Source organism: Mustela erminea, chromosome 15 (genome assembly GCF_009829155.1).
Source record: "Mustela erminea isolate mMusErm1 chromosome 15, mMusErm1.Pri, whole genome shotgun sequence".
NCBI classification, from domain to species: domain Eukaryota; kingdom Metazoa; phylum Chordata; class Mammalia; order Carnivora; family Mustelidae; genus Mustela; species Mustela erminea.
The window spans coordinates 8737976-8749885 of record NC_045628.1 but is presented as its reverse complement, the minus strand read 5'-3'; the positions used below and the strand labels follow the sequence as shown (position 1 = coordinate 8749885).

Genomic DNA, 11910 nt, shown 5'->3' with positions numbered 1-11910 from the left:
ATGGAGCATTAAGGTGTTCCCTTCGTATAGCGAAAGCGTGGGATGTTCTGAGCATGACTGTCCTAAGTGCTGGCTGGTTTGCCCATATACATACAACATACCTACCTACGGGAAAGCAAATTGTATTACTAATGAAGAGTTTTAAAGTACTTTCAGTGATTAGTTAAAATTTAGAAAAGGTTTTTCCTTTTTCTGTTTTTTTTTGTTTTTTTTTCTTTAAAAGATTTTATTTGACTGACAGAGATCACAAGGAGGCAGAGAGGCAGGCAGAGAGAGAGGGGGAAGCAGGCTCCCCGCTGAGCAGAGAACCCGATGTGGGCTTGATCCTAGGACCCCGGGGTCACGACCTGAGCTGAAGACAAGAGGCTTTAACCCACTGAGCCACCCAGGCGCCCCAGTTTATCCTTTTTCATGCCTGTGAATTTCTCACTTGTCTTCACTTTTGATTATAGGTTAAGAGCAAAACAAAACTCATTATGAGAATTACAGATATTTTTCAAATTCCTAAGGCTCATCCCTACCGTAGGGCTCTGGTACTTGCTGTTCCTGCAGCCTGGGATGTCGTGATCAGTCTCGCTGGTGTCTTTCAAGTCTCTGCTCACCGTCATTTTTTATTCTTATCAGATTAACCTGCTTTATTTTCTTGTTCATTTGTTTATTTATTTGGTTATTCTATGTCTTACTCTACCCCTGAGAGTAGGGACTTGATCTGGCACGATATCCTAGCATCTAGAACAGTGCCTGGCACGTTTGGGGTGTCTGATAGGTGTTTTTTCTTTTGAGTGAGCCAGTGGATGGATGGCTTTCTTCCCTAATCTGCCTGTTCACTGATACTTGTTGCAGATTATGTGCAACTGGGTTTAGTCTGTTGTAGATTTTGTAGAACGATCATAAATTCAATAAACTTACATCAGTAGTAAATATCAGGGTAAATAGAGGAAGTGTACACAATGTAAATTTCATGGTTACATTTTTACTCTTTGCAGGAAGAGTTCTTTCATAATCCTCATGCCATAGATATTGAGTCTGAAGACTTCAGCAGCCTGCCTCTTGAAATAAAGCACGAAATTTTGACTGACATGAAGGAATTTACCAAGCGAAGACGAACCTTATTTGAAGCAATGCCAGAGGTAAAACATACAACAGCACATTAATGCTTAGAATGTGCTCATGCTTAGAGCTTTAGCAAAATTTTTTATTAGAAAAAAAGAAATCGATAAGTATTACTTACATGGTCTCTGTTTTGAGTAAACGTCGTTTGTGTCTCAGAGATCCTGAGAGGCATCATATATTTGTAAGTTTGACCTTACACGTTTCTTCAAAGAAGTCTTTTGACTTTCACTTGAGACCAGGTCTTGGAATGCCTGGGTGGTTCATTCAGTTAAGGTTCTGACTCTTGATTTCAGCTCCGGTCATGATCTCGGGGTCATGGGATTGAGCCCCTGCTTCAGGCTCCATGCTTAGCGTGGAGTCTGCTTGAGATTCTTTCTCTCCCTCTCATTCTTCCCTTGCGTGTGTGTTCTCTCTCTCTTTCCAAAATAAATAAGTCTTAAAAAAAAAAAAAAACACTATAATAAAAAAACTCCTGCTCTGTGTTCTCATAACACCCTGTAATGTCTATGGTTCTTAGCATGCAGATGTGCCTGTTTTTCTCACTTCTGTATTTTCAGCACCTAGTTCAGTATCTTTCACATAGTAAGTGCTCAGTGGATGCTTAGGGGTTCAATTCTTAGGTTAGTTCATGAAAGTTTTTTTTTAACCCATAATATACCTTGTCTGAAGATTACTAATAGTAATATAGAGTCTAATCTAACTTAAAATTCCAGGTGTCTCTTTGTTTTGGGTGTAGACCTAGAAATGCAGTTGGACCATCACCTTCTCTCTTCCTCTTTCTAGACAGTGGCCATAGGGGGTTGAGTGGTAAATTCTTCAATTTGGAGCATCTGCTATTGGCTCTACAGCCACAGAAAGTTGGAGCAGGTGGTGTGCAGAGTTGGGGTCAGGCCTTGTCTCCTGATCATGCTATACCATTAATTACTACTACTTTTAGCAGGTGAATGAGCTTTGTTTTCCTTTCTATTGCTACCACCTATTCTCACGCCATTCTCTAATTCACTGTAGGACAGAATATATGTTTTGCAGTAGCATTGTTCCTAATGAATGGATGTAGTGGTTTTTTCCTACAAACTTTTGAACATTTCCTAAATTGATACCAAAATATGAAAAAGGCAGACAGGTCCAATTTCTTTCCCTATCAGTCCTTTGTTTTTCCACGAACAATGTGTGAATATAGGAAAATGCTAAGGTGCACAGAAGTGATATAGGAAGGACAGAGGTAAATTCATTTTCATTTCAGGGGAAAAAATCCAGGTTTAGTATGTGTATCAGGCACTTTATTTCTCGAGTATGAAAGGCTCTCTGGCTGGCCTTTGAGGAAGTAGAATTTGGGTTATGTAAACAACATTGGGAAGGCATGGGAAGAAGGGAGATGGTCCCTAATGATTTGTTGCCTTTTCTCTTCCCATCACCGTGGAGCTTGGGATTGGTAGATGGTAAGGAAGAAGGTAGTGTGGCTTAGCAGCCCATGGAACCTGTAATTCTGATAGGGAAGGCATGGTCTGAGTCATTCACGTTGGACCTTTGTATCATCTGTACACTGGGCAAATCGATATTGAGAATAGTAATGATGGTAAGTAATAACTTGGAGCAATAGAAGCAGTGTAGGATTGGCAACCAGTTTTTGACTCCACATCTACTACTTAGTAGCCTTGTAACTCTAGGGAGGTTAGTTAACCTGTTTGTCTCAGCTTCTTCATTTGTAGACTGGAAACAATGACATATGTCTCATGGGGTGTTTGAAATAAATGGGATAATACACATAAAAGCTCCTAGAAGAACGCCTTCATGGCAAATGCTTTATAAATGTTCATGATTATCATTAATAATTGTGATTGCTATGAATTATTAGGTGTCTTTATGGGTCAAGGACTGTGCTAGGCACTTTATTTGGATATATTTTTCTTAAGATGTATTTATTTATTAGAGAGTGCGTGTGGGAGAGTATGAGCAGGGGAAGGGGCAGAGGGAGAGAATCCTCCAGCAGACTTCCTGCCCCGAGGGCTTGTAGATTTCACAACCCATGAAATCATGACCGGAGCTGAAACGAAGAACTGGACACTCAACTGGCTGGACCACTAGGCATCCCACTTTACTTGCATATTGCATTCCAGAAGGTTGTCTGTTTATTAAGCTACAATCAAAATGTCACAGTGCCGGTATGCATTACTGCCTAATAAATGTTTTTTGAGTAAATGATTAAGTCACAAACATTATCCATGATTTCTTTTGCCTAAGTCTTTTTGTTTTAAAGGTTATTTTTTAAAAAGGCAGCTACAGTTTTTTCCTAGTTTCAGATTTTACTGTTATAATACGAAAATGTCTCCAGTGGAAAAAAAATCAGTTGCTCTTTGTTCCTTCATCCTTTGGGAATGTTATCTGTGTGGGAATATTATCTGTATTTAATCCAAAAAAATAATTTCATTTATTTCATTTTAGGAGTCTAATGACTTTTCCCAATATCAGCTCAAAGGCTTGCTTAAAAAAAACTATCTAAACCAGCACATAGAAAATGTCCAAAAGGAAATGAATCAGCAACAGTCAGGACAAATCCAAAGGCAATATGAAGAAGCAGGGGGCTTTCTGAAGGAGGCCGAGTCAAGGAGAGTAGTCTCCGAAGATACCTCCCATTACATCTTGATAAGAGGTATTTAGTGCCATCACTTACCTAATGGTTAAAAACCAAAAATAGGTTGTGTCTCTGAATTCCCTACTCATGTAATAATAAAGCTCTCTATATAGCTATTAATGGGTGACCTGCTGTTGTACCAACCCTCTTTGTTTTTCTTATTTATTTAAAATTTATTTATTTACTCCCAGTATAATTAACATATAGTCTTATATATTAGTTTCATGTTTACAATATAATGATTCGACAATTCTGTACATTAGTCAGTGCTCATGTACAAACCTACTTTAAAATTAAATAACAAATTAACTCTTAGTGCCGTTTAAAGGAAAATTTATAACTTCCTGCATGAGAACCAGTGTTCTTTTATTCATCTCACTAGAAGTATGTTGTCTCACTGTAAAACTACATAATGAGAAATGTTTTAATTTTTCTTAAGGTATTCAAGCTAAGAAAGTTGCAGAGGTGGGTTCAGAGTCTCTTCCTTCTTCCAGCAAAATGCGCAGCTGGTTGTCTGACACGAAGTCATCTCCATGTGAGGCATTGAAGCCAGAGAAGGAGCCTGCCGCTACCCCTCCTTCTCCAAGAACTTCCCTGGCTATGCAGGCTGCCATGCTGGGAAGCAGCTCGGAAGAGGAGCCGGAGAGTGAGAATCAAAAGCAGTCTGATGCGAAGAATGCACCTGTGTCCCCGCTTACTCTCTTAGCTATTCAGAAGGTTCTCGACGATGATGAAGACATGGAAGCACATGCTGGAAATGACGTGCAGATAGGAGGGTCAGCAGTGAAAACGCTGCTTGGGAACAGTTGCCACGAAGAAGCTGTTGAAGGCCTTCAAGAAGGAGGTGGAGAAGGAATGCTGTTGCCAGCAGGACCCCATCTGATCCATGTGAACTCTGCTCATGAAACCAGCCCTGACACCGGCAGGAGGCTGGCAGACTCAGCTCGTTTGTCCCATCCCGTCTTCTGTCCAGGCAGTGAATCTAGTGTTCCAAAAGAAGAAATGTCACTTATTTGTGTGGTGAGTGAAGCCTTTCAGAAAAGCTGTGAGTCTCCGGTTAAGGGGAGAGAAGACCCCATTCCTTCAGAAAGCACAGTGGTGATGCACGGCGATGCACCTGGGCTCCAGAGTGGGAGAGAACTGACACCAGTACCTTCGATGAGTTCAAGTTCTGTATCAAGGAATGAAACATACACCAAAGAGCCTGAGCTACAACCGGACCTTTGTCCATCAGGCAGCAAATATGATTCCTCTGTTCTTTCAACTGATGATGAAACAGAAGGTGAAAAAAATCACGTTTCTGAAATCATTGACACTGTCAGTTTGCAAGAAACGAGTAATACACAAAGTATCCCTTCAGAGGCAGTAAGTAACTTGGAAAATGCAGTATCCTTTACTTCTAAAGAGCATGAGAATTTCCTGAAAACCATCCAAGAACATGAGAGAATGGACTCTGTAGACCAGGACTTAATTTCAGTTCCAAAGTCCATGGAGCCAATGGAAATAGACTCTGAAGAAAGTGAATCTGATGGTAGGTGCTTGTGCTCTTCCAGAGATACAGAACTTCCTGTAGAGTTTCATATTTCCAGGAATGGAGATCCTGCAGTGTAGTCTAGTTCCCGTTTTGTTCAGACGGTGAACTAGGAGCCCAGAAGGGTGAAATGACTCTCCCAAGGACACACAGCTGGTTCTTTGTTGTTGTTTTTTTTTTAAAAGGGGGAAGTATCAGTTGGAAAAGGTAAAAATGAGTCTTCTAGTTTTTTTAACTTTTTGTTTTGAAATAATTACAAATTTAATAAAGTTGAAAGAATATTACAGAACATTCTGGTTCCTTCACCCAGTACCTCAATGGCTAGCATTTTACCACGTTTTCTTTATCATAGCTCTTTATACATATTTATGTACATGTACATGTTTACTGTGTATTTATATCTATATAGGCCTTTTTTTTCTTTTTAAAGATTTTATTTATTTATTTGGCAGACAGAGATCACAAGTAGGCAGAGGGGCAGGCAGAGAGAGAGAGAGAGAGAGGAGGTAACAGGTTCCCCGCAGAGCAGGGATTCTGATGTGGGGCTTGATCCCAGGACTCTGGGATCATGTCCTGAGCCGAAGGCAGAGGCTTTAACCCACTGAGCCACCCAGGCACCCCACTATACAGACTTCTATATAGTCAATTCAGAGAATTATTCAGATTCTCATTATTCAGATTATTCTTATTTGTGAAATTGCCTACTTATTGAAATTTATTTATAACCCCAGAATCAATACTCAGAAGTAGGATCTTTGTGGTCATTCTTGGACCTGAGTAAAGTGGCTAGAAGTTTGAATTGCCAGTACTGCTCCCAGCTAAGGCTGAGCAAGGTGTCTGCCTTGTGTTCTAGCTATCCCACAGAGGTGACCAGAAGGTGAATATGGGAGAGAGCAGTGCGGTCTAGATCAAGAAACTCTGGCTTAGGTTAATTGGATGGGGTTTGAATCCCAATTCTGTCACCTGTTGGTGGGCAGCCTCAGGCAAGTCTCTTTAACACTCCTAAATCTCATTTGTTCCTTTGTAAGATAAAGAAGTTAGAATTTACCAGGATGGGTTGTTTGTAGGATTTATGATTATGAATATATTTATTCTATGAACAAGGATGTATATGTGGATTCATTGTTCACAGTGACTTTATAGAACACACTGCTGTGAATAACAAGAATTGCTTCTACACACACACAAGCTAACTTTTTTCCTGATGTCTGCTGAGTTTCTCCATTCTAAAGTTACCTTTTCCTCTTTGTAATTAGTATTTTATGGAAAGGCTGTGTAAATATGTTGTTTCTGAGCAAACCTTTGTCCACTTATTTTAGCATTCATTGATGATTTTTACCTAAATAAATGATCACTATGATGGTTGCCAAATGGCAGTTTTCTAGTTCTATTATTCCTTATATATTTTTCAGTTTATATCCTCTTATAAGGAAGTTCTTCCCCTCTTCCCTGTTTACTACTTTTTTATATCATGTGGATTTAAGAATTCATATTTTATTTAGTGATTTATGGTGCTTTTGTATTTTATGGTTGGAATTTCCCTGGCTTTGGCCAGTGGGGGCCCCTCTTCAGGCTGGCTTCTGGGACTTGACAATTCCCCCTTATATGTTGAGTATTTCTTTACTTTCTGGTCAAGATGTTCCAGATTTATTTTATTCTTGCCCTACCCTGCCCTGTCCCTGGATCCAGCTCTAGCTCCCTGGAATAGAGCATGATGTTTAGAAACCAAGATCTGGACCCTGAGTGTGCTCACTGGTACTGGGGTGTCGCTGCTTCAGGCCCTCTCAGGGACAGAGCCAGGAAGTATATTTATGTATATACCCACAAACATGTGCACGCACCCACCTGTATTTACTTCTCTACAAATATATATTTATGTATAAATGTTTCATATAAAAATTTATTGAGTTTGTACTGATACTGATTCCAATCCAACATCACAGATTTCCTTTTAGCCTCCACTTTTGTTACAATTTTCCTTCCTAACACTGAGAAGCCTTACTACCATTGTCCTAATATATCGACTTATTACTTATTCTTTCTTAATTTGTAACCATCTCCTGGTCCCATTGGTGTTCTCCTTGGTCCTGGCTATCTCCTTGGCCCCAGTCCCACTCAGATCTCGAGCCCACTCTGTCCATCATGATTGCATCCTGAAATTCATGCTCCTCCACCTGAAGCAAAAGAAGGGAATCAATTTTTTTTTTTTTTTTTAAAGAAAAGACAAGACACAGGAGAGGAGGGAAGAAAGGTGGAAAAGAAGAGCTATTTCTCCCGAGTACTTATTCGGATCCTTTACACTAATTTACTGCTTTATTCTTTGCTATGTTCATAGTGAAATAGCATGAGAACATATAACAACCTACATGACTGTTTACATCCTCTGATAATTCTCCTTTTGGAACTCCAAAACAATATTAGTTAATTTATTTTATTTGTATAAAGCCTTTATGCAAATCTTTGAAAGCTTCTTTCCTAACTTTAAAGGTAGTGCCAGTTTAATGGAAAAGTCTTAATTTGAAGTTATAGGCATTTATATTAAATTTATTTAATAGTAATGTTTTACCCTTACATGTTTTCTAGTAAATTCAGATCTTTTGGGGGTAAAACATTTTTCAGGATACTTTGGAATGCTCTCAATGATTTTGGGATAATTTTAATGTTTCACTTATAAACAAAGTGACCTTGTTATTTTGGTACAGGAAGTTTCATCGAAGTACAGAGTATAATTAGTAATGAAGAACTTCAAGCTGAATTACATGAAGCTTCTAAATCTCCCTCCAGACAAGATGAAGAAGAACTGATAGGAACTAAGAAGGAAGAAGCCACTGGTGACTCTGAGGGCCTCCTAAGACTCAGCTCTGGAAGAGAGACTTTGGATGCTGAGCCATGTGAAGAAGCTGAAAAAGATACAGACAGTTCACTCAATGAATGGCAAGATATTAATTTGGTAATAATACGAGATCAAGTCTTAACCTACTGCTAAAAAAGAGCCAAGTTAAATAGCTTTTGAGCTTTAAGGAGTTACTGGTTGAACATTTATTAGCTTTTTGCACGCTTTTTTTTTTTCTTAGCTATTTTTTCATCATTATGGGGATTGGGAAGTCTATGATCAAGGTGCAGGCTAATTTGATTCCTGGTGAGAGCTTTCTGGCTTGCAGATGGCTGCCCTCCTGCTGTCCTCAGGTGCTGGGGAGAGGGGCCGAGATAGGGAGAGAGGGGGAGAGGGTAGGATGGAAAGGAAGGAGGTATCTTTCCTTCATAAGGCTATAGTCCTATTAGATTAGGGCTCCACCCTTATGACCTCATTTAACCTTAATTACTTCCTAAAGACACCATCTCCAGATGCAATCACATTTGGGGTTAGGGTTTTAACAGAAGTTTTTGGGGAACTCAATTCAATCCATAGAAAGAGCCACATACAATACCACCTAAAAGCATAAAATACTTATATGTAGGGCTTACAACATATGTGAAAGATTTGTATTTCAAAACTACAAAACACTGATGCTAGAAATCAGGGAGGACCTAAATAGATGTGGTTTTGGGTGGGAAGATACAATATTATTAAGATATCAGTTCTCCCCACACTGATCCATAGATTCATGGAATTCCAATAAAAAAACCAATGATAGATATTAACAAGCTGATTCTAAAATTTACATGGAAAAGCAAGGAAGCTAGAGTAGTCAAAACAAATTTGAAAAAGAAAAAATTTAGAGAACTTATACTACCTGATATCGAGATTTACTATAAATATAATAGTAATTAGGAGAGTATGATATTGACTAAAGGATGGATACATAGATCACGAGAACAAAACAAGAGTCCTGCAGCGGAAGCAAACAACAGTGATCAAGACAGTTTGCTCTTGGCATAAAGATAGACAAATAGATCAATAGAACATAATAGAAAGTACAAAAATGGATCCATGCATATATGGAGAACAAATTTTCAACAATGCTAGAAAGGCAGTTGGATGGAGGAAGGAGAGTCTTTACAGCGGTGCTAGGAAAAAAGGCAACTTTGGTGTTGTGTATGATACACCAAAATCAACTCAAAACACATTACAGGGGCGCCTGGGTGGCTCAGTGGGTTAAGCTGCTGCCTTCGGCTCAGGTCATGATCTCAGGGTCCTGGGATCGAGTCCCACATCGGGCTCTCTGCTCAGCAGGGAGCCTGCTTCCTCCTCTCTCTCTGCCTGCCTCTCTGCCTACTTGTGATCTCTGTCTGTCAAATAAGTAAATAAAATCTTTAAAAAAAAAACACATTACATATTGTGGTTTTACGTTAACTCTTGAAACAAGACAATAGGAGTGTGAATCTTCCAATTTTGTTTTTCTCAAAGTTGTTTCACTTTTTTATAAATCCTCTGCATTTCCATATGAACTTCAGAATTAGTTTCTCAATTTGGATGAAAAATGCCCAAGGTTTTGATGAGATTGTACTGAAGATACAAATCGATTTGGGGAGAATTAAATCTTAGCAACACTCTATCTTCTGATCCTTGAACACAGGATATGTCCTGATTTATTCAGATCTTTTAAAATTTTCTCAGTATTTAGCAGTTTTCACTATACAAATCTTATACATCCTTTGTCAGATTTATCCCCAAGTATTTAATATTTTAAAGACTATAGAAATTGATGTTTTATTTTTTACAATTGATAGCTTTTAGTGTAATTCACAGAGTCCTATAACTATTGCAATCTTAGAACATTTGCATCACCTGAAAAAGAATCCTGGAACCCATTAGCAGTCACTCCCTGTACCTTCCTCTCCACCTCTTTGACGACTCATCTTCTTTCTGTTTCTATGGATTTGTCTTTTCTGGACATTTCATATAAATGGGATAATACAACCTGTGGCCTTTTTTTCTGGCTCCTTTCACTTAGCAGAATGTTTTCAAGTCCATCCATGTTGTAGCATGTGTTAGTCCTTTATTTCTTTTTATTGCCAAATAGTATTCCATTGTATGGATAGGTACCATATTTGATTCAGTCATCATTTGATGGACATTTGGGTTGTTTATACTTTCTGACTATTATGAATAATGTTGCTATTAACATCTATGTACAGGTTTTTGTGGGATGGACATATATCTTCATTTCTCTTTGGTATACACCTAGGAATAGAATTACTGGGTTACAGGTAGCTGTGTTTAACCTTTTGAGTCCCTGTCAGACTGTTTTCCAAAGTGGCTGCAGCATTTCCACCAATAGTATATAAGGGTTCCGATTTTTCACATTCTCATCAACACTTATTTGTATCTGTCCGTTTGATTCTAGTCGCTCTAGTGGGTGGGAAGTGGTATCTCACTCTTTGTGTTTGTGTGTGTGTGTGTGTGTTTAAAGATTTTATTTGAGTGAGAGTGAGTGAGAGAAAGCATACGCAAGGGGAGCAGCTGGCAGAGGGAGAAGCAGGCTCCCAGGGAGCCCAGTCCCCAGGACTCTGGGATCATGGCCTAAGCTGAAGGCAGATGCTGCTTAATGGACTGAGCCACTCAGGTGTCCCTCACTCAGTGTTTTCTTAAATTCAATTTGTTTAAACTAAAACATGGGTGATTTTGTGAGGGAACTTTGAAGATATTACAGACTTGCTCAGAAATCCAAGTGTGGGAAATTTCACAAGGAGGAATGCTTATTTGGTAATTGAGTCAGACTAAATGCAGGCTTTTTGTAACAAATGAGTTCAACTGGATCATTAATATAATGATGAAATTTATTTTGCAGGAGGAGCTGGAAACTCTGGAAAGCAGCCTGTTAACACAGCAGAATTCGCTGGAAGCACAAAAACAGCAGCAAGAACGGATTGCTGCTACTGTGACGGGGCAGATGTTCCTGGAAAGCCAGGTAGGTGTACCGGCCAGGCCTCCTTTTTCAATTCCCACTGCTGGTTTTACTTAATCTGATTCCCCAACGGCATGTCTTCAGTGAAATGTGTGCAACACTGCTCCCATTTCTGGTCAAGGCCCATTTCCCGCATTTCACGGGGGTCACAGCGTGTCTCTGACTCTCCAGGAACTTCTTCGCCTGTTTGGCATTCCCTACATCGAGGCTCCCATGGAAGCAGAGGCACAGTGCGCCATCCTGGATCTGACCGATCAGACTTCTGGAACAATCACTGATGATAGTGATATTTGGCTGTTTGGAGCACGGCATGTCTATAAAAACTTTTTTAATAAAAACAAGTTTGTAGAGTATTACCAGTATGTGGACTTTCACAACCAACTGGGTAAGACTTCAGAGTATGATTACTTTATGAGATTTACCTTTAGAATTTGTATTATGAATTTTTTCCTTTCCAAGGAACTCATTGATGTATTAATTGGGAAATGGTAGGTCTCTACCATTTTCATGTAAGTGATCTTTTGTTTCTGGAGAGGAATAGGATTTTTAAATTACAATTAAGAAATTAAAACCCTAGAAATATGTAGGGATTTCCTGCAGAATTAATTACCTGACCTGCTTAGACTTTGACCAGTTATCCTAGATCTCTGGAGTAAACCAAAGGTGGTGGAGAGAAGAGGCAGGCGGAGTCAGTCCTGCTGGAGTCATGAGCTGCATGGCCCCGTGGTGGTGTTTCTGGCAGTGATTCTTTTTTTTCCATTCATCTAACAAATACATATTGTGTG

General features: G+C 39.3%; 1 protein-coding gene across 8 annotated transcripts in view; it reads left to right on the top strand.

Moving 5' to 3' along the window:
• Positions 1–11910, top strand: part of ERCC5 (ERCC excision repair 5, endonuclease) — a 30025-nt gene that overhangs the window by 9677 nt on the left and 8438 nt on the right. For all 8 annotated transcript variants that reach the window (XM_032315336.1, XM_032315335.1, XM_032315337.1 and 5 more), the window contains 6 exons: positions 987–1130; positions 3556–3763; positions 4185–5276; positions 7979–8226; positions 11009–11128; positions 11297–11510. In XM_032315336.1, coding sequence (XP_032171227.1) covers positions 987–1130; positions 3556–3763; positions 4185–5276; positions 7979–8226; positions 11009–11128; positions 11297–11510 — 2026 coding nt within the window. The remainder of the gene's footprint in view (positions 1–986; positions 1131–3555; positions 3764–4184; positions 5277–7978; positions 8227–11008; positions 11129–11296; positions 11511–11910) is intronic.